The sequence below is a fragment of the Panthera onca genome, chromosome C2 (genome assembly GCF_046562875.1).
Source record: "Panthera onca isolate mPanOnc1 chromosome C2, mPanOnc1 haplotype 2, whole genome shotgun sequence".
Classification (NCBI taxonomy): Eukaryota; Metazoa; Chordata; class Mammalia; order Carnivora; family Felidae; genus Panthera; species Panthera onca.
This window is the reverse complement of record NC_138347.1, coordinates 120,929,313-120,952,704: the sequence shown is the minus strand read 5'-3', so window position 1 is coordinate 120,952,704 and position 23,392 is coordinate 120,929,313. Positions and strand designations below refer to the sequence as shown.

At 40.3% G+C, this 23,392-nt stretch overlaps 1 protein-coding gene and 1 long non-coding RNA gene across 2 annotated transcripts in view; one reads left to right on the top strand and one right to left on the bottom strand.

Moving 5' to 3' along the window:
* The window catches only part of PCOLCE2 (procollagen C-endopeptidase enhancer 2), a 61,697-nt gene extending 40,303 nt beyond the window's left edge, over positions 1 to 21,394 (bottom strand). Inside the window, exons 1-2 of the mRNA XM_060640912.3 lie at positions 21,228 to 21,394; positions 20,170 to 20,278 (exon numbers count right to left, since the gene is read on the bottom strand). Of these exons, the coding sequence (XP_060496895.2) occupies positions 20,170 to 20,278; positions 21,228 to 21,310 (192 nt within the window). The 5' untranslated portion in view covers positions 21,311 to 21,394. The remainder of the gene's footprint in view (positions 1 to 20,169; positions 20,279 to 21,227) is intronic.
* The window catches only part of LOC144612778 (uncharacterized), a 95,026-nt gene continuing 91,918 nt past the window's right edge, over positions 20,285 to 23,392 (top strand). The window contains exon 1 of the long non-coding RNA XR_013549837.2: positions 20,285 to 21,190. This is a non-coding gene — a long non-coding RNA (uncharacterized LOC144612778). The remainder of the gene's footprint in view (positions 21,191 to 23,392) is intronic.

Below are 23,392 nucleotides of genomic sequence, written 5' to 3'. Positions count from 1 at the left end.
GACATTTAAATTAAATGTTCTGTGACAACAACACATTTAGGGAAAAAATCACACAAAAAAGACACTAGTGGATAGGAAAGAGTAAATTGGAGAGGCTCAGAATGAACTCACTAGTCCAGAATGCACATAAGTGGCACAGATGGCTCGAAACATTATGGGGAGGGAGAGGTAATTATGTTCAAACATGCCTGGCACTTCCTCCATGGTATCCCTGTCTGTCCTTGTTTCTTCAACTGCAAATCTTGAGATTGCTCATAAAATGAGAGAACCCAAGTTTCACCACGCACCCTTTCCTCAAAGCCCTCAACTGCCTGAAGTGATGGAGGATGTTGAAGGGAGGCATTATCTTGTGTTTTTTTAAATGGATAATTAATATTTCATTGTATGGATATATCACTATTATTTATCCATTCATCAATTGGTGGATATATACATACCCACTTTTTGGCTATTATTAGTGATGCTTTTATGAACACCTTTGTGCAAACTTTTATGGGGATGTGTATGTTCATTTTTCTTACACCTAAGAGTGCAACTGCTGGGTCATATGGTAAATGTTTAACTTTAAAAGACTATGTTTTCCAAAGCGGCTATGCTAGTTTACATTCCTACCATTAATGTATAAGAGGTGCAATTTCTCTACATCCTTAACAACCCTTAACCATTATTATCTGTTTATTTGTATTTATGATAGTCATCCTAGTGGAGGTGAAGTGCTATCTCATTGTGCTTTTGAGCTGCGTTTCCTTAATGTCTGAACATCTCTTCGTGTGCTTATTGGCCACTCATATATCTTCTTTGCTGAAATGTCTGTTGAAATCTTTTGCCTGTTTTGTAAACTGTCAATCCTAAAACACTTTTAAAAGACAAAGAAAAGCATCAAAACTTAACTTGAAGTAAAGATAAGTATCTAAGTCACCCTGCAAAATCTGGTTTCATACACCCATTTCATGCCAAGGAGGAGAGGCCAGGCACCCCTAACAAGCTTGTTTAACGAGGTTACTCTACAAAATAACAGTGAGCTGACAACAGCATCTCCTAAAGAATCCATTGGCTAGGAACATGGGCTTCTCACTTTAATTTCTCCATAGCAACAATTCTGCAAATTATAAAAAGAAACAACACCCTGCTAAGGATGGAAGGCCTCTGTTTTTCGGAGGACAGTATGAAAGAGCAACAATTAAAACATATAGGAAAGCTTTAGAAATAACTACAAATATGAATATTATGCAATCAGCATGTTAACTCATGATATACAGTTGACTCTTGAACAACAAGGTTAGGGCCCCCGACTCCCTGTGCAGTTGAAAATCCACGCATAACTTTTGACTCCCTGAAACCTAACTACTAATAAAGTTTGGCAATGGCAATGAGCGAATGGCAATGGCAAAACAGTCAAGAAGGCAAACAGATCAATAGTCTAGAGAGTCCAGAAATAGAGCCCCACTTATATGGTCAATCAATTTCTGGCAAAGGTGGCAAAGCACTTCAATGGGTAAAAGGTCAGTCTTTTCACCAAAGGATGTTGGAAAAACTGGAAATCCACACAGAAAAATACAAATGTTGACTCCCACCTCACACTACAGACAAATTCATTTGAGACAGATCACAGACATAAATGTAAATGCTAAACCTACAAACTTCTGGAAGAAAATATAGAAGAATACTTTATTATCCTGGACAACAAGAAAGCACTAACTACAAGAGTACAAACTGACCCACTGGACTTCAAAAATTTTTAAATTTCTGTGCATCGAAGGATACCATTAACAAAATGAGTAGATAAACCACAGATGGGAAGAAAATATTTGCAATACATACATCTGACAAAGAACTTATATTCAGAATAAAGAACTCATACAGCTTGATGATAAAAGACAAAATACTCCAATAAAAAACATGGGCAAAAGACTTGAATGGACACTTCACAAAGACAGACCAATATGCATGCGAAAAGCATTCAACCTCATTAGCCAATAGGGAAATGCAAAGTAGAATCACAATAAGACATTAACTACACACCTGCTAGAACAGCCAAAATTAGAAAGACTGATGATACCAAATGCCAGGATGCGGAGCAAACATAACTTCCTACCATTACTGGTGGGAGGGTAAAATGGTCATCATGCTGGAAACTGAGCTGGTAATTTCTTACAAAGTTAAACATACACCTATCCCATGAGTCAGCAATTCCACTCTCAGGTATCCTTCCAGGAGAAAAGAAAACATACGTGCATAAAAAGCCTTATACAAGAAGGTTTGTAGCAGCTTTATTCATAATAGCCCAAATTTGAAAAAAAAGCACAAATGTCCATTGATAGGAGAATGGATAAACAAACTGGTATATTCACATAGTAGAATAATAATTAGCAATAAAAGGAACAAACTACTAATACAATAATGTGGATAAATCCAAAAACATTACAGTGAGGAAATTGTGAAGGAAAAAAGCACATTCCATATTATTGTTTTTATGAAGTCCTAGAATTGGAAAAATTGCTAATCTATGCTACTTGCCTCTTGGAAGGATGGGGAATTGGCTGCAAAGGAGTAAGAGGGAAGGAAGGTTCTGGGTGCTGAAAACATTTATTTTGATGAAGGTGTCATTTAGACAGGTGTTTGAATTTGTCAAAGACATTGAATTGCATATTTAAGATTTGTGCATTATATGTAAAGTATGCCTAAAAAGAAAAAACCCAAAACTAAAACAAGCAGAAATACAGAGTGCCCTGCAGGTGGCAGAAACATATATCTATCAATTTATTGTACTTAGAACAGTGCTTGCCTCTTACTTAATGCTCAGTAAATGCTGGCTAAAATTACAAGCATTATCTATCACAACAAAGCTACTAGCTAAGTGTCATCCGCATCATTGTGCAAACTTGAAACCTGCTATTTGGGAAAAGTTTGAAATCACTCTGTGATCTATTATAAAAATCGCATAATTTTTTACATGCCATATCCAATTTATCTTGTCTTATTAATATCAACTGTATCCTTAATTAGAAATAACAGCCACTCCACATATACATAAAAGTAGAAGATATCAGTGGGTAACTTGATAGTTTCCCAAAGGAGCTAAAGCTTAATTGTCATGGAGGGCTATGACATGTGGTTGGTTCTTGGCCCCGGCTCAGAAAAGTATGCCACACAAGTGAGAAAAATGAAGCACAATGGTTGATGAAAACCTGTCACTGGTAAAACTCACAAGTGCAAAGGCTGCAAACTCTTCACAAATGAATGTAAGTTACTTGAGGGGGCGGGGGGCAAGGACCACAAAGGAACAATGATAATTCTTTTGTTTTTCCCAGAAAAGCAATCCCATTTTTTTTTTATTTATTCACTTTTTTTTTTTTGAGAGAGAGAGACAGAGAGAGCACAAGTGGGGGAGAGTCAGAGAGACAGGGAGAAACAGAATCTGAAGCAGGCTCCAGGCTCTGAGCTGTCAGCACAGAGCCTGATGTGGGGCTCAAACTCACAAACCGCAAGATCATGACCTGAGCTGAAGTTGGACGCGTTTTTAACCGACTGAGTCACCCAGGCACCCCGAACCCATTTTTTTCAATAAATTAATCAAATATTTATCAAGTACCTACTATGTGTCAAGTCATGTGCTAGGCTTTAAGGAAAGGACAAAGGTAACTGCGTTCATTCATTCATTTATTCATTTCTTCCATTTCTTTCTTTCTTTTTAAAAAATTTTTTTTAACGTTTATTTATTTTTGACAGAAAGAGACAGTATGAGCAGGAGAGGGGCAGAGAGAGAGGGAGACACAAAATCCGAAGCAGGCTCCAAGCTCTGAGCTGTCAGCACAGAGCCCAACGCAGGGCTCGAACTCACAAGTGGTAAGATGACCTGAGCCAAAGTCGGATGCTCAACCAACTGAGCCACCCAGGCGCCACTCTTTTTTTTTTTTTTTTTTTTAAGTTTTGTTTATTTAAGTAATCTCTACACCCAACATGGGGCTCAAACTTATGACCCCAAGACGAAGAGTTGTGTGCGCCTCCTACTGAGCCAGCCAGGCACACTGCTCATAGACCATTTAATGGCTAATGGGAATATACATAATTTGTCAATTTTAGGCCTGTTTTTAAAAGTCTAAAATTAGGGGTGCCTGGGTGGCTCAGCTGGTTAGGCTTCCAAATTCTGCTCACGTCATGGTCTCACGGTCTGTGGACTATTAAAAAAATATTTTTAAAAAAGTCCAAAATTAAATTTACTATCTTACAATTAAAACTATTTTCACATAAACAAGAGGATGATTCCAAAGTAGGCCAATACATTGGAATAGTAGTCCCAACAGCAGTCAGTTTTATTTTTTATTTTTAGTACTACAAGTTAGAAAAGCCTAACTAAGAATAATAGGATGTCAAGAAAGGCAGCAAGTGTTTGCTGGCTTTGTCACATAGTTCTGGGTAGTTGAATCAAATGAGGACCCAGAAAAATGAGGTCATTTCTCATTATCAACTGCAGCATTCTGTAAAATGTTAGGCTGATGGACATATCACACTCAAGACCTAGAAAGCTGACTGTTTCAATCTGGGCAATAGCAGTGAATGGATTCCTGATTCTGTGTCTGATAACATTTAACTCCAGAAAGTATTTTTCATGTTCTGCCCCAGCATTTAGGTGTGGCTTGAAAATATGCCCAATAACAAGTTATTGATTTATTTTTCTGAAAAGTGAAGAAAAACATCCAGTGTTGGGAGTATGCCAAACTCTCAAGCAACCAAACCTTTTGTACAATTCAAACTCAAAAGATTCCAATACTTTATTTTCAACGTAAAACAGTGACATTTGGCTCTGAATGATAGCTTTAGGCTTGCAAGAAACAGGATTTATTGCTATAATACACCAGAGCAGGTGTATTTGCAATAAAAGAAATGTCTTTACTGACATTAACAGTGAAGTGAAACACTGATTGTTGGTTTACTACATACTATTTTTTATTTCAAACACTTGCATAAGCACCTTTATCTTCAGCTGCCACCACACCTAAACATAGTCATGTCTGCACCCAGTCTCTTGAACCTCACCTGCCGCCATTTGATCGTTTCTATTTTTTGTTACTTCCTAAAGCACTTATTGAAGAATAGGGAGTAAACTGTTACCTGCCACCTGTTCTCTCTGCTGGATGAGTAGTATTTGGAATGGCATTTCACTGTGGGATCTGATGTACACCTGAGCTTAACATGTCAAAACAGAACATCTGACCACCCCCACGAAATCTGCTTTGCCCTGGCCTCCCTGTCATGGTTGATGAATCGCACCTCCATCCTTCCACTTTGCACGGGTCAGTAACTGTGAAGCCATCCCTGGTTCCTCTTTTTCTTCCTCCCCACATTTTGTCCACCAGCAATTCTTTTTTGGCTCTATTTTAAAGTACATCCAGAAACTGACTATCCCTCACCACCTCCTTGGCTCCCATGCTGGTCCAAACCATCATCTCTCATCTAACTACATCGATGGCCTCCTAACTAGTTTCACTACTGTCACCCCTGCACCCCAATCTCTGTTCTCAACACAGCATCCAGGGTGACCCTTGTCACTCCCCTGCTCCAGACCCTTCAGTGGCTCTGTGATAGTTAGTTTCACATTGTCAACTTGGATAAGCTGTAATATCCGGTTATTCAAACACTAATCTAGGTATTGCCATGAAGGCATTTCATAAACGTGATCTACAATCAGTTCACTTTAAGGAGATTATCTTGATAATGGGGGTGGGCCTCATCCAATCAGTTGAATGGCCTTAACAGCAAAACTGAGGTATCTCAGAAGAAACTCTGTCTCAACACTGTAGAATCAGCTCCTCCTGCCTAACAGGTTCTCCACAAATTTCGGACTTGCCAGCCATTACAATCGCATAAGCCTATTCTTGGAACAAATCTCTTTATGTATATGTATGTTTGTACATGTGTGCATGTGTATTTCTAAGTACACATGTATAGCTTTCTATGTGTATATGCCTGCATGTATATGCATATATATCTCCTACTGGTTCCACTTCTCTGGTGAATGCTGATAGAGCTCTTTGTGTCAAATATCTTCTATTTGCCCCTCCAGGTCCATTCTCCTCCTATTTCCACCCTACTCTCCTTCCTGGGTGGTTGATCTGAATGAAATCATCAACAATTATCCTTCAGTTGCTTGTAGCCATGGGAAGCCCCAACAGGAATTGCAAATAGGGAAGGGAGTTGGGTCAGGATCTTTACTTCCCTGGTTCTTTCTCTACGAAGTCACCTTAATACTGTACATTCAGTAACTAAATCCCCAAAGTGATCCTATGAGGTAAGGGATATTCTTAGCCACATTTTATTAGATGAGGAAACTGGGGAACAGAAAGATTAATAAACTCAAGGCCATACAGCTAGTAAGTAACTGTTTTGGTAATCTATTACTACATAAAAACCACCACAAAAGTCAGTGGCTTAAAACAATGTACTCTTTTTTTTTTTTTTTTAATTCATTTTGAGAGAGAGAGTGAGCACAAGCCGGGGAGGGGCAGAGAGAGAGGAAGAGTCAGAGGGAGAGAGAATCCCAAGCAGACTTCATGCTGTCAGCACAGAGCTGGACACGGGGCTCAAGCTCACGAATCATGAGATCATGACCTGAGACAAAATTAAGAGTCGGATGTTTAACCGACTAAGCCATCCAGGCACCCCAATATGCTCTTATTTCTTATGGTTCTGTAAGTTCACTGGCCCCAGCTGGGTTGTTCTTGCTTGAATTATCTCATATAACTATCATCAGTTATCAGCTAGGGCTTGAGTCACCTGAAGGCTTAACTGGGCTGGTTCTCCAAGATTACTTTTTTACTCCAGGGTCTGGCACCTCAGCCAGGAAGACTAGAATAAGTGGGGGATATCTGGGCATCTCTGTCCTCTCTCTCCTCTTTCTCTCCCTCTCCATAAAGCCTCTCTACATGGTTGGCTTGGGCTTCCTCACAGCATGGTGGTCCTTACATGGCAGCTAGCTTCCCCCAGAGTGCATGTTTTAAGAGACTAAGGCAAAAGCTTTAAGATTTCTTACACCCTGGTCCCAGAAGTCATGTAGTATCACTTCTGCCCTAGTCTGTTTGTTTCATAGGGCCAACCCAGATTCAGTGTTTGGAGGTACTAGAAAAAGGCATGAATACCAGGAGGTATTGTGAAGGTAAGATATTGTGATGTATGATATTGTGAGATATGATACTGGGGGGGGGGGGTCATCTTTAAAGACTTACCACCACAATAGTGGAGCTGGTAGTTAAATCCAGGCAGTCTGGCTCCAGGAACTATACTCTTAACCACTCTATCATGAGGTGTCTCTATTAGGAATAAGTGAATAGCGGGGACTATTCTGGTGATTTGAGGCTCCAAAGGTTAATTAAAGTCCCTATCTCTAAAGATAGAAAATTATTTGCAATTTTTAACTGACAATCCTTTCTCTGTTTCTAAATATCCTAGTTTCAAAAGTTAAGGGGCACTTTTGGTTGGTGCTGGGCGGGAGGTGTTTGGTTGAGGGGACATGGCTTGAGGAAAAGCAGGGAAGGTTTGGAAGTACTTCTGTGGACAGTCTTATGAAAGATCATATTTTAAGTGAAGAAAGGACATAGTGAGTAGGAGTGGGTATTTCCAATGGGAGCTAGCCATGTCCCAAAGGGATTACCATCCAGCATGAAATGCACTGGCTTGTAGACAAGTTCTACACAAACACCACCCTTTTATGCCTTATTACAGCCCTGGAAGAGAGGTTAAAAAAAAAAAAATCACCATCACCACCATTTATTGAGTGCATGCTTGCACCAAGCACTGTGCCAAGAACCTTTCATCTACTATCTCCTTCAATCCTCACATTACCCTTACAGGACAGGTCTGACCATGATAAACAACTTTGGAAAGTTCTGGAATGTATATCACATACCTAGTAAATAGCTGAACAGTGTATCAGTATGACTTTCCAATGCCCATTCTTCTAGTCACTGAGTAATGCCACATATACAACCCTTGATATGAAACTTATCACCCTGTGTCATTGTCATTCATTTTGGGGACATCTCCCTCACTAGTAAGAGCCTCCTTGTCTCCTCCCCTCTCATTCAGGGATATGGATTTCTTTCCATTGCAGTTTTTTGTGCCCAACCCAGCACCTGGTCTCTGGTAGACACTTTAAAAATGGTTTTAAAGAATAAATTATGATTTTTTTCAGAGAAGGTAAATCTCAGCCTAGGGCTTTTAGAAGGTCTGTGTCTAGCAATCAGACTCGTATCAATTCATTTTTAGGAGGCATAAGCAGAAAAATTATCTCCACTGGCTTCCCTGTGCCCTTCTGGTCAGCCTTATCCACAGAACAGCCCATCTCTGACTAAAAAGTCTCTCCCTCCCTCCACATTTTGGGAAACACTATTTTATGATCTGCAGTGCTCAGGAGTGTCTTGGGAGTGAGGGGATGAAAGAGAGGTGATATTTAGTGGCAGGGCTTGTGCTGTTTTAATTCCAGCTCCCCACTTCTCTATGGGTGTTCCATTTATTTTTAGATGTTTATACTGGTTTTCCAAAGACTTGCCAACATTGACTATCATGATTTAACAAATAATATATCTGAAGAAAACACTTCTTTTCTCCAAAGTTCCTAGAGTAAGACATTCAAGTATACCCCAAAGAGCTATTGCCACTGTTGTTAAAGCTGCTAAATTATAAGGTGAAACCGTGTAAGATAAAGGTAGTGATTACATTTTTCATAAGATGAAGAAGCAATAATCTATACATATGAAACTTCACTGTGCCAGGAACATGGGACAGCAACTATTCACAGGAACACTTTCCTAACTAGGCAGAACAATGTGGGGAAAAAGAGAACCCTTAAAATTAGGAGCTCCCCTATATGCTTCTCTGGTCTCCAGCACAGAGAAGCCAACAAATGAGACCTCTCTCTCTCTCTTTTTTTTTTTTTTTGGTATTGTTAATTCTTGATAGATTTTGAGGAATCTGCAAATTTATGGAACAATTCTAATTTGCCCATAATTTCACATCATAAATTGAATTCTGGAGGTGGGCAAGGAATGTGAAAGTGATTCCATCAGTCTTCTTAATAATACATTCTTTAAGACCCTTTCCGGGTGTTTTACCTCTGTTAAATGCCTTCTCAATTTATACTGCTTTTTGACAGAGAGGTTTTAAGTGTGGTATTTTTGTGCTCCATTATTTTTTTTTTAATTTTTTTTTTAACGTTTATTTATTTTTGAGACAGAGAGAGACAGAGCATGAACGGGGGAGGGTCAGAGAGAGGGAGACACAGAATCTGAAACAGGCTCCAGGCTCTGAGCTGTCAGCACAGAGCCCGACGCGGGGCTAGAACTCACGGACTGCGAGATCGTGATCTGAGTCGAAGTCAGCCGTTTAACCGACTGAGCCACCCAGGCGCCCCTGTGCTCCATTATTAAAGTGATAGTTCAGGAAAGAATGACTTTTTGGTCACTAATATGTTAGTAAGGACAATCTTTTTCAGAAAAACATGAAGACTTTGTTTTCATGGTGTCTCATTTTCCTTCTACTCATTAAGCCCTTTCTAAGGCTCTGCTTTAGCCCAGCACTAAAAATTGCAGGCAGTACAAATAAGCACATTTATAACATTAGGTTTTCAATCAATAAAAACATTTGATTTTCATGTGAACGAGCAAAGAAAAACAAAACAAAAACAAGCAACAGAAGCCCTTTTAAAAAAAAGCAGAAAACTAAACAAATTTAGAACAACTGGACTGAGGTCCCAATGGGAAAATGTCACCTCCTTGCTTATTTATTTGGGATTTGTGTTCTCCTTGCTTCCCAGGAAGATTTAAGGGAGCAAGGGAAATGTTTTAGTTCTTCCAATGTCTTATCACCTGAAACCTAATCGGGACAGTGTAAGTGCCCTAAGAATCACAAAGTATCTGAATTATACTCTCTTAATTAAAAAACCCAAACAAAAAACAGCTATAGTGCTCTTATCCCATTCATATGGTCCTCAAGCTTGGGTATGCAGACATTCTCTGTTAATTATTCCCATCTTTACTAAGGAATTAGATGTAAATAATATTAAGTCAAGCACCAGGTTAAATTACTATTCAAGGCAGCTGAAATAACCAGGCCTAGTCCAACAAATATATGCGTACATAAAAAAAAAAAAAAACCCCATAGTTAAGATTGGAATTTAAGTCTCTATATAATTCTAAATTCTACATGTAGTTTAAAGCCAGGAAATATGTGCTTAAGGCCAAAATTCCATTCCCCTATCTGTCCTGCTGTGGTTATGCCAGGCAAATAATAGTTAAAGCAATTTTAGAACCTCTTGCTATACTCTTAGTTATAATTAAGTGACTTAAATGTTGCGTTCCTGTCTAAATTCACTATTTGTTTTCTCAAATTATATACCCAGCACTGATCTTAGTAGAACATCATTATTTGTTTCAATTTTCACACAACCCCATGCCCCACCACTGCTGACTTTCTTCTCACGAAGCCATATGCAGGTTATTGGGAAAATATAAATCCCAACTACATTTTTAACCTATCATTTCTTTAAAAATATGAAATCCATTTAAATTTAATCAGGCTTTTGGAGGATAGATTCAGTATGATGACTTTAACACACATTAAAATGTAGTTAGCAAAACTACCCCCAAGACAATGGTATAGGAATGTCTTTATACGATTATTTATCAGACATATTTGAAAATATAAAGCAGGTGTGGTAAAAGGGCCCTATGATGTCAAACAAAGGACACAGTACCAACTTCTCAAGTCTTAGAGTAGCACAGATATAAAATGGGTCCTAACATCTTTCACTCTTTGCATAAAGCAATAATAATCTAAGACATTCAATAATCTTTTAAAAATGTAAATAAGACTTATTCCACATTATCAATACTTAAAACTACTTACAGTGAGCATCGTAGCTATTTACACACCTAACTGCTACTGGTTTTCTCTAACTCCCCACCAGTTTATAAACTCCTTAAGGACAGAAACTTTGCCTTGTCTTTTTTACCCCAGGGCCCAACCAAGGCTTAGTTCACAGAAGATGCTTAATAAGCATCAGGTGAATGTTAATTTATTTGCTAAGTAAGCTTGTGATAGTGCCTTTGTATTAATAAGCTGAAAAATTTTGTGCTAGTCTTTTCATACCTGTGCAGGAATGACAATACTGCCAAGTTATGAGTTCTTTAGACCTCAGTTTCCCTACATGTGAAATGGGCATACTGATACGTATGCCACTGACATCACAGAATTGGATGGGAATGAAATACAATGATACAATGTATTTGAAGGTATGCTGAAAACCACAAATTATTATTTTATATCTACAATCTATAAAATAACTAGTATTGATCAAAGACAAAAGGAATAAATTAAATTTCCTTATAACTTATAGCCCATTGACAAGTCCTTGAGACAGTCAGAGTGACCTTCCTCTAGGAACTCAACCACCTCGATGATGACACTTTGCTAAAGGCAAAAGGCAATCTTAGCTTAACATTATCCCGACCCCCGGGATCCTGTAAATCTACGTTAACATATAAAAATTCCTTTGGAAACTTCCTTTATCTCTACCTCCAGGACAGAGTTTAGCAATCATCCTCCAAGCATATGGCCCACTGATACACATCTGAAGGGTCTCATGACTAGGCTTTTACTAGACAGTAGTAAATGACCTTTTCCTGACAACTAGCCCCTCAAGGTCCTGGAAATCTTGCTTCCAAATTCCTTAGAGACCTATGCTATCCCTAACATCCTCCCAACATGAAAGTATATAATCAGTCACCTGTCACTACCCCAGTGCAGCTCTTTCTGCGCAAGGTCTGTCCCCGTGCTTTAATAAAACTACCTTTTTGCACCAAAGACATCTCAAAAATTTTTTCTTGACTATTGGCTCCGAACCCCACCATTTCCACATCAGTATATTTAATTCCAGTTCAAAAGAAAGAATAGTTATCAAAATGACAGTACATGGATTACCTGGGAGCCTGAAGATCTTCAACATATGATTTATGCTTTTTCTTCTGCATGAATTAGCTGAAGAAAATTTTGCCACACACTTCTAGTTTAAGTGGAAGTGATTCTATTCATTGCTATAATTGTTCTCCCATTTCTGGCAAAGGTCTGTGACCTTCTGACACTCCCACATGATTTAATTCAGAGTTAAAGGAACCTCCACTGCCAAATTTTAAACTCCTCAAACGTTTGCTGATTTTTCCCAAGCCAGATTTCCGCTGAAAATAGTAACTGAAACCTTCAATAATTGGCTAATTTCAATACCTTAAAAATTTTTTTTTTGAAATAAAGAAAAGTGTTCCGTTGGCAGCATGTATACTAAAATTGGAAATAAAGAAGAGATATAAATAATAAATAAGTACTTTGGAATTCTAATGCTGATTTATAACAACAGGACAACATAATATGAAGTATCTGATTTTAAAAACTTTTGTAAATCATGCCCAGCTTTAAATCTAAGCACAAATCATTTTCACCTGTATCTACATACCAACTGCTGTTTCTATTAGATAAGGACAGCAACTGCCTAACACACTCAGATGCCACATTTAGTTTTAATTTTGGGAACCAATTTAAAATAACAATTCCTACGTATCTATTCAAGATTTCCCAGAAGGTTCTAGGCTTCCAGTTTCCTCTAATTTGCATAGTTGCTATAAACAAAGATTCAGCTGGTTCCACTTAACCAGCCATAACATATGTAGCCCAAGTCAAACTCTGAATAGTTGCTTTCACAAAGTATTATTTTGCTACTAACGTCTATTTTTTTTTAATTCAAAAACTGTGTCAAACCATCAATATGAATCTATGACTCTCCTATGGGATTATAAAATGAACAAGTTATGGATGAAAAGGAACAGAAAAAGTATTGGTGATTTGCCAAGTTTGCAATGAATTTATAATGAAACCATTAACGGAATGGAGATCTTTGTGTCAGAGCTACCTGTGGAGCCTCACTCCCACTCGGAGCCTGGGGAACACGTCTTCACAGGCAGCCCCCCATGTTTTCATCTCATACATATTCATCTGTATATCTCTAGCACCTAGCACCGTACCTGGTGCGCTCTTCATAAATGTGTCTTGTCAACGCAGCAGTGAACTCCATCACACGCGCTGTGTTCTTGTTCACAATGGTCCACTCTTTTCTGCTTCGTTTAGGGATCTCAGAGATCTCTTACTGTCTCCCGCACCGTCTGATCTCGATGCACACATGCACCTAGCAGGAGGACCACTGCGATAGAGGGTCCACGTAGTGTTAATACTCAGAGCTTTGTTTCCTGTTACAGGGCTGGCTACAGGTGGAGTTACTGGTTCTCATCCTTAAATCAATTCAGCTGAACTTTGTCTCAACCCAAACCTCCTTAGAAGAACCAACCACCATTTTCCAAAGTTTTATGTACATTAGCTCTCAAATCCTACTTGACTAACTCCTGTCCTCACCACCTATGTCAAATAAGTATTTTTTTATACAGATTCCCCTTAACTTCCAGTTCCAAAAATCAACTCTCACAGGAAACTAAGAAACCTTCTACCCCATCACGGATTACAAAATATTTAACAATTTCATAACCCTCTAATTCTCTGGCTTAATCTCTAACTGTACATTTTTGAGAACAAATTCAGTAAGATTAATTAGTAAAACCTAAGACTAGTTGAGGTCACCAAGAGTTGCAGCCAGAAAGATGCAGCTGAGTCAAGAGGCTTGAGTTCCAGTCACAATTTCAACTCTCCATAGAACAAGTGTCAGCTTCTCCACTTGCAAAGCAGAAGCACAACGAAGCAGCACGGAGCACCCCTGTCCTGAACATACCTTTACGTGAGTAAAATTAACCTCACTATCCAAAGAAGTTTTCGTGTTGAGGGAAATATTCGTATTATATACTGCTCAATATGGTAGCCACTATCTATATGTGGCTACTGAACAATTGAAATATGGCTAATGTGGGGGCACCTGGGTGGCTCAGTCAGTTAAGCGTTCAACTCTTGGTTTTGGCTCAGGTCATGATCCCAGGGTTGTGGGATTGAGTGTTGGGTTGGGTTCTGAGCTGTCAGCGTGTAGCCTGCTTGGGATTCATTCTCTCTCTCTCTCTGTCTCTCAAGATAAACAAAAAAAAAAAATATGGCTAATGTGATTTAGATACTGAATTTTTAAATTAATTTGGCTAATTAATTTAAATAGCCAATGTAGACAGTGTTTGGGACAGTGCAGCTATCCAAGAACTAGCTATGAAAATTTTAAAGTACTATAATTTAAGGACAAATCTAAATTTCTAATCTGTAAGCTGTATTTCCATACTGAAAAGTCTATTACAATTGGCCAGAAAGTTTGGTTGTGACAGGCAGTATTCAACTTTCTTAAAGTAAACAGATACTACCATTAGACTCTCTTCAATCTCCTACTAATAAGATGTTGTTCAATGAAAACGATTTGGTGGGGACAGCCACTTTGCGGGAACACATCTCCAGTCTGGAAGAACCACGATGAGAGGAAGGTAAGGAGCAAGAGGCAGAATATTCCTCTTCAACTATGGGAACTAGACTTTTTTTTTTTTTTTTTTTTTTTTTTTTTTTTTTTAATTTTTTTTTTCAACGTTTTTTATTTATTTTTGGGACAGAGAGAGACAGAGCATGAACAGGGGAGGGGCAGAGAGAGAGGGAGACACAGAATCGGAAACAGGCTCCAGGCTCCGAGCCATCAGCCCAGAGCCTGACGCGGGGCTCGAACTCACGGACCGCGAGATCGTGACCTGGCTGAAGTCGGACGCTTAACCGACTGCGCCACCCAGGCGCCCCGGAACTAGACTTTTAGGACCACTCTTGAGACTCCCATTTTGAGGCATCTCTGTGATGTTTCATTAAATTTATTTTTTTAATTTTTTTAAAGTGCATTTATTTTGAGAGAGAGGGGGTATGCACATGCACACACACATGAGCAGGGGGGGTGGGCAGAGAGAGGGAGAAAGAGAATCCCAAGTAGGCTCAATACCACCAGCGAAGAACCCAATGAGGGGCTCGACCTCACAAACCGTGAGATCATGACCTGAGCCAAAATCAAGAGTTGGATGCTTAACCAACTGAGCCACCCAGGTGCCCCTTTTAATAAAATTTATATTGAATTAGCCAGTAGAAACTCCGTTCTTGGTTTACTGACTGCAGGAGCAGGAAAATGGACTGATCCTCCTCCGGCTTTGGGAAAGCCTTTAACAGACTGCCTTCCCTGAGGCCACACCAGAGCTCAGCCCTGTCTGGAGCAGCTGCCAAGCAACGGTCCTGAGCCCGGTATATCCAGCCTCTTGGCTGGTGCCACTACATCCTAACTGCATTCAGAACTGCTAAGCCAACTGCTTTAGGCAGAAGAGTCCATGTTTCATCTCCTTTGTTACCGCCCTTGTCTACTCTACTATCTCCTCTCTCCTAGATGCCACATTAGCTTCCTAATTGGTCTCCCTGTTCCATTCTTAACTCCCTACAACTCATTCTATACAGCAGCCAAAGTGACCTTTCATTGTTGCGCAACCATCACCACCACCATCCATCTCCAAAACTTTTTCATCTTCCCTAAGTGAAACTCTGTACCCATTAAACACTAACTCCCCACCCAGCAGCCCCTGAAAACCGCCATTCTGACTCTATGAATTTGACTACTCTAGATACCTCATATAAACAGAATCATGCACTATTTGTTCTTTTGTGATGGTTTACTTCACTTAGCACAATGTCTTCAAGGTTCATCCATATTGTGGCATGTGTCAGAATTCCCTTTTTAAGGCTGAATAGTGTTCCTTTGTATGTCTACACATTTTACTTATTTGTTCATCTGTGGAAAGATACTTGGGTTACTCCCACCTTTTGGCTACTGTGAATAATCCTGCCATGAACATGGATATATAGGTATCTGCTCAAGTCCCTGCTTGCACTTCTTTGGGGTATATACCCAGAAATGGAATTGCTAGATAATATGATAATTCTATGTTTGTTTTTCTTTTTTATGGAAGTATTAATGACACCTAAATGTTACATTAGTTTCAAGTGTACAACATAGTGACTGGACAACTCTACACCCTATGCTGTGCTCACAAGTATAGCTACCATCTGTCACCATACAACGTTATTACAGTACCACTGACTGTATTCCCTGTGTGGTACCTTTCATCCCATGACTTATGTATTCCATAACTGGAAGCCTGTATCCCCCGCTCGCCTTCACCCATTTTGCCCATCCCTCCACCCACCTCCCCTCTGGCAACCATCAGTGTGTTCTCTGTATTTATAGGTTTCATTCTGCTTTTTTTTAGGTTTAATTTTTTGAGAAAGTGCCATACTGTTTTCCACAGCAGCTGCATCATTTTACATTCCCACCACCAATGCACAAAGGTTCAAATTTCTCTACATCTTGCCAACAAGACTTGCTATTTTCTATTTTTTTATAATAGCCATCCTAATGGATGTGGAGTAGTAACTATTTTTTTTTTTAATTTTAGAGAGAGAGTGAGAAAGAGAGAGTAAGTACATGCAAGAGGGGAAGAGGGACAGAGAGAGAGAGACAGAGAATCCCAAGCAGGCACCAAGCTCAGCATAGAGCCTGACAAGGGGGTCTATCTCACCGTGAGATCATGACCCGTGCCAAAATCAAGAGTTCAGATGCTCAACTGACTGAGCACCCAGGCACCCCTATTTTATATTTACAATGCATTTCTCACTACTTAATATCTTATTATTTACTTGTTTATTTAAATATTAATTGCTTATCTCCCCAAACTAGAATGCTAGCTGCATGAGGGAGGGCAAGGAGTTTGGCTGCATTGTTTGCTGCCATAATCCAAATAGTATCCAGCACTCAAAACACATCTGTTGAATGAATGAGAGACCTCAGGATTACTAATTTTAGCAATATCACGGTCCTCCTCTTTTTATGTTCCCTAGGATGTACAGGAGCTCGAAGTCCTCTTCTGCTACTCCGACAAACTAGAGGACTGTGAAGAAGAACTGAGAAGATTTTTACAAATGAATTAGTGCTATTCTCTGTGAAATATGAAGAAATAAAAATGTTGTCAAACTAAGACCTTGAGAGTACTCAGGGCCTTTGGGAATAGCAGAGACAGTAATTATAACCAGGAGAATGTGCTGGGCTTCTCTGGAAGTTCTTGGTAGCTACTCATATGCAAACACAAAAGACACAGGCCCCTTGGAATAGAATAAACTCAACTGGCTAAGAGTGAAAACTATTAAGCTTTTTTTAAGTAGAAAATCAAGTTGTGTAATCCTTTTTTCTACATTACCTATACTTTCTAAAAAAATTTTTTTTCTTTTTTTTTTTCTTCCACCAAAAAAGGCTGGCATTTGTTAGTCACCTTCATGAACATGAGTTCAGGCAGCCTGAGAAAACCACAAATAAATATGTCACAGAGACTGCTTGTCGTCTGCTTGTTCTCCCTTCTTTCCACAGTTGATAGAAAACTTTTACTCAAAAGAAAACTTTTGAATTTTAGCAGAGCACCTGGATGCCTGAAATGAAGACTTCATTTCTCAGTTTTCTTGCAGCTAGAAGTGCCATGTAACTAAAAACCAGCCAATGAGATGTAAGAGGAGAGCTGCATGTAATTATGTACAATGTCCTTAAAGGGAGGATACATGCCCTTGTTTTTCTTCCTTTATTTTGGCTAGAACAGAAACATGATGGCTGGAACTTGAACACGCATCTAAGTATGGCCTAACAGGGAGAGACAAAGATACTGAGTGCCTAAAGGTTTGAAGCCGCCACACCAACCTTGCATTGCCTACCTCTAGATTCCTTTATGTGAGAGAGAACCAAACTTCTGTTTGAGCCATTGTTATGAGGGGTCTCTGTTACTGGAAGCTAACCTAGTCCTGACTCACACAGAATACCTTCAGTATGATTATAGAACCCAACCGCAGAAATAAGGTCTTCCTAGATATAGATATAGATATAGATATAGATATAGATATAGATATAGATACAGATATAGATATAGATATATATATAGAAGATTGTTCCATAGAAGTCTGAGTTGTTTTGAGCTGATGCCAAGCCCAGCTTAACCAATGAAGTAAGTGGGTAAGAGTGATCTGCCATATCGACTCTAAGTCAGAAGGAAGGAGAAGTCAATACAAAACAATAATGAGGATAATGAAAATTATAACAGTGATGGGTAACATTTATTAAGCACTTATTATATCTCAGGCACTGAGCCAAAGGCCTTTACATGCACTAATTGGTTTTAATTTCACAACAATCCTGAGGTGTTTGGGTTTTTTTTTTTTTTAACGTTCATTTATTTTTTGAGAGACAGAGTGTGAGTTGGGGAGGGACAGAGAGAGAGAGGGAGACACAGAATCCGAAGCAGGCTCCAGGCTCTGAGCTGTCAGCACAGAGCCTGATACACAGCTCGATCTCACGAACTTCGAGATCATGAGCAGAGCCGAAGTCAGGCAATTAACGCACAGAGTCACCCAGGTGCCCTACAATCCCGAGGTTTAAGAAAGATAAATCCTGGTCACACAATTTATCAGTGATAGAATGACAATGTGAATCCAGGGAAGACTGACTGGTGGGCCCATACACCTAACTTTTACATTGCATCCAAACAGAACATCCATTATACTTCCCCTCCTCCCACGTAAGAATATGGTAGTCAGGCCTCTGCTTAAGCACACCACTGCTTTACCAAGGAAAACTTTCACTGGACACCCTGCTCCCATCGACATTTGATGCCATACCAACTATGCCCATAATACCCCATATATAGCCAACCATGCATTTCTACTTGGTAGGCACATGATGCCTCCTGGCCATTAATTTCCTTGGATCATGTATAACTTAAAGCCATTAAATTACAACTGAAACACAACTATAATATGAAAACCAAGTTCCGTGTTTATTTTGAAGCCTTATTCACGCTCACACTAATATCACTATTTCAAAGCTACTTCTTATGACTCATTCTCTCCTGGCCCCATGTGTTGCAGTAACATAATGAAATATGTACCAGTTCATCAGACAGTCAATATTTTATAGGGGAGCATCAACACATACAGGAGCCAAGTTTTATATTAAGGCAGTGGACCACTCATATTGCCTGTCAAACGACCTTGTTAAAAATGCCCCATTACAAAATAGGTTTCACTTTATGCAAAGCTGAACTTACCAAATGTTTGATCAAGTCAACTTATATAATTGTTCTAGGCCTCAGTTTCCTATCCATAAAATGGGTACAAAAGAGTTACTTTTCAGAGTGATTTCAAGGATTCAGTGAGAGTATGTGAGTTAACTACTTGGCATAGTGTCTAGGAAACAGTAAGTGCTCAGTAAGAGGGAGCTACTTTTAAAAATTATAATCAGCCGGTGGCACAATCTGACTGAATAAAGGTCTCAGTGAACCAATGTGTTCAATTACTAAACAACTTCCCAACAACGAAAAAATGAAAAAGACTCACCATCATACTGACTGGAAAGATGATTCAATCTAGCTGATTCTAAATCCAGACTATTTTTTTTAAGATGGCTGTCTGGAAATCTGACTGCTTATCTTGACTTGGCATAATCTATGCCATTACTAACCAGCATGGGCATTTTATTAGCCTTTGTTTGATATTTAGACTTTACTGCCCTATTCCACAATTATTATTATTCTCTATTCTCAGATTGCCATTAGTGGTGGTTTTAAATCAGGAACATTAAGTGGGATTTTTTTTTTTTTTTCATTTTCTTTTCCCTTTTACTCATAATGGGTATAAAGTAGTCAGGGATGAGCATTACCTTTGATCTTCTGTTCTCCACTAGGAGACATTTACACAGGGCATAGGCAACAAATGGATTCTAAAAGTCATTACAACAGGCCTTTGAAAACAGCCTTAATTTTCAATCTATGAAACTCAACTGAGTCAGGATGAGTTGTCAGAAACACATCTGCTTTAAGAATTTATTCCTTCAACAGTTATCTTGTGCCCTTTCTAATCACTAACACAGGATGCCACTAGTTCTATTAATAAAAATCTCCCACATAGTTGAGGTAAATCCAACATTTCACTATTTTAGGCACTCGCCCCTTACCTAGATCCTTACACCAGAGGAAAAATGCAACAGCCTTCCACTGTTTCCAATACCCACTTCCAGGAGAATACCCTTAAAAAAATGCTTACTGTGATTTTCCAAGTACATTTGCTATTTGGAGGGTACACTCCAGGAAAACCTTCGCTGCCAATAAATCCAGACTCTCCAGTAAGAATGCCGCCACATGTGAAAACAGGTCTGGGAAAATAAAAGAAGGACATTTAATTTGAAAGTGGGTCTAACAATCCAAAGTCAACTTCAGAAAGGTGTAGCCTATTAAATGTGGATAAAGTTAATATTGATTAATAAATGCCTGCACTATATACGGGATTTGAAATACTTGCTAGCTTTTAGAATATTTAAATTATAGCCTAATAAAACATTCAGTCCAGTTGCCATCTGTCTCCATCCTAGTAACACAACATCTATTTATCCATCCATCCATAAGCAAATCCTCCACATAGTGGTAAGAGCTTATAGGAAAATGGTAAATGGATAAACAAGCAATTGGTTAACATTAAAAAGTTTTAATTTCCTAGATATGGAGAGATGCCTACTTCTCTCCTTTTCTGAATTCCATTGACCATTGGCAGGGCCTCCCATTTACAAACGGAGGTGGCTGGTGATGGAAGTGGAAGAGGGGATGCCAAAAGTGGGTCCCCCAGTCCAGGACCAGGGCCCTCCCTCAGCTCTGATGGAGGTGGCGAAGAGTTAACTTTCTGATGGAGGTGGCGTGCGGTTGCCCGCGCGCGCCGCGCGACTCGTTTTCCCCAAGGCTTCATGTCTCTGGGCCAAGCCGCCCGGGAGAGGAAAACAGAAGTAAAAAAGCAAAGTCCACAGACTTGGGCCCCAGTGCCTCCCTCCGCCCGCATAAGCACTAGGGGAGAAGAGGCGCAGGTCAGCTCCAGCCCCCGCCACGTGGTGGCCCGGCCAGCGGCAGGACCGGGGGCAGGCGGAGCTGGGGGGCTCGGGACCCGGCCCGGGGACAGCCGGCGCGGGGACGGGGGACGCCAGAGCCCGGGTGAGCGCGGGGTCGCGCGCTGGTTCCCTGGGCGCCCCGACGCGGCTGCAGGGAAGCTGCGGGCTTGGCTGCAGGAGAGCGGGAGGAAGGTAGGAAGGGAGGGAGCCCGGGTGGGGGTCGCGTTACCTCTCCGGGGGCTGCTGCCGCGACAGCTGCGCGGCGGCGGCCAGCAACAGGCAGAGCGCGGCCCAGGCGCCCGCGCCCCTCATGGCCGGTGTAGACGCACGCGGCTCGTTCCCACCCCGGCGCGCACGCCGGTACACACACCGGCTCGCACCACCCCCCCAGGCTCACACTCCAGCACACTCGGGCAGAAACACAGGCTCGCACGCCGCACACGCCCCGGCTGCTGCTCCCCCCGCCTTTCTCTCTTTCTCTCCCCCCCCACCTCTCTCTCTCTCTCTCTCTCTCTCTCTCTCTCTCTCTCTCACTCACACACACACACGCGCGCGCGCGCGCGCACAAGCACACACACACAGACACGCAGCCGCGGGGCAGCCCAGGTATCCGGGTGTGCTCGGCAGGCGGGTGGGGGTGCTTTTAAAGACGATTACGGTGCAGGCTGACTCGACGCTTAATTTCCCCAGAGGAGTTGCTCTGGCAGCCACAGGCCACTGCTGAATATCCCGTTTGTTCTCCGGCGGCGGGAGGGGGCGGCTCCGAGGGCAAGCCGCCTCCTCTCCTGGGGCAGGGCGGGCGTCTCCTCCCTGACACCCCAGGACACACGGCCCCTGTGACATCCCGCTCGCAGGGCCTTGGGAAGAAGGAGGACAGAGGACCCCCCTGCCGAGTGGTACCCTATTGGGACGTGGCCTCGGGATCCACAGATGATAAACAGAGAGGGGGTCATGGCTTCCTCTGTGGAGTGTTATTCCCTAGTTGCTTATTTAAAAAAAAAAAAAAAAAGGTGTTAGCGCTTGCTGATTGCTGGGAAACTGGGGTTCCCTCTTTATTTCTGTTGCCTTCAAGCATCCAGATCTAAGGCCAGAAAGGGGGGAAGCACAAGAGGGATTCAATCACATTTTAACTCCTGCCTTTATCCTCTTACTTTAAACACACACTCTCACTCAATAGATTCTTCTCTGTTTTTACTAGTGTATGAGAATAGGGAGACAGTTTCTGTGCTGGGATTTCAAAGTGCATTTTCAGCCAAGCGATTTGTGACTGAACCGTCATTAACTATGGCAGATAATGAAGACAGAACCCAAATCATCAGATCTCACCATCCTGTGCTCTGTTCTGAAAATGGTGTTTCTTTGCTGGCATCTCTCTGTCCTTAAAAGATCTTTTCCAACAATTTATTTCTGTAGCATTGACCAGTTAAGATACATAGAGAATTTGTTTTTCTAAGAATAATTACAGCCTTGTGGAGGAACCAAGGCTTTCCTTTATTTAATTAGAGAAAAATAATTTTAAACCTTTTATTTTGTTACGTGTTTTCCAATAACTAGGGATTAATAAAAAAAAACAAGAACAGAATGGATCCATTAAGATTTTCCACAACCATACCACCACAAGAAGGATGTAGCTGAATTTATTTTTTAATATAATTTATTGTCAAATTGGCTTATATACAACACCAGTGATATAGCTGAATTTAGATGCCTCATTTGTATTGTTCCCTCTAAATTATTTTCACCTTGCTAAGCAAAATAATAATAATCATTAAAATATTACTTATCAAGCCTTCATTTCTAGTATTGAGCTTACAATGTTAAGAATGTAAACACACCTAACAAGAAAATAAGTAAAAGCTAGCTACAGAGAATAATATGACTTTTAATACTGGGGGAACCCAGGAGCCAATAGCAGGAACCAAAACTTCCCGGTGGTGTTTAGATTATCTTACTATTTTTGAAAAAGTGAAGGAAAAAAACACCAAGAACTACAACTTTTAAAAAATTCTCTAAAGGCACCACACCCTGTATGACCTTAAAAAAAGGGGGGTGGGGGGGGTTACAGAATTTGGCAAACTACATTATATCCTGAAACCTACACCCTCAACCCAATAAAAATTGCTTTAAAACAGCAAAGAGGAAAATAAATGATTGTTTATTTTGCACACATTTCAAGAATATGCTATCCAACAGCATAAGTGTTTTAGATGATATTTTGTTAAAAAGTCAAAGTTTTAAATTATAATGTGAAAATATTGCTCAATTCACTTTCTGGTAATGATTTGAAGTCATCCTAGCCAGAAAATACTTCATTCCTAGGACTAAGCTAAGTTTTCAAAATTTAAAATTCAAAGACAAAGTATTAAACATGTCTCAATAAACAGAAAGCTATTT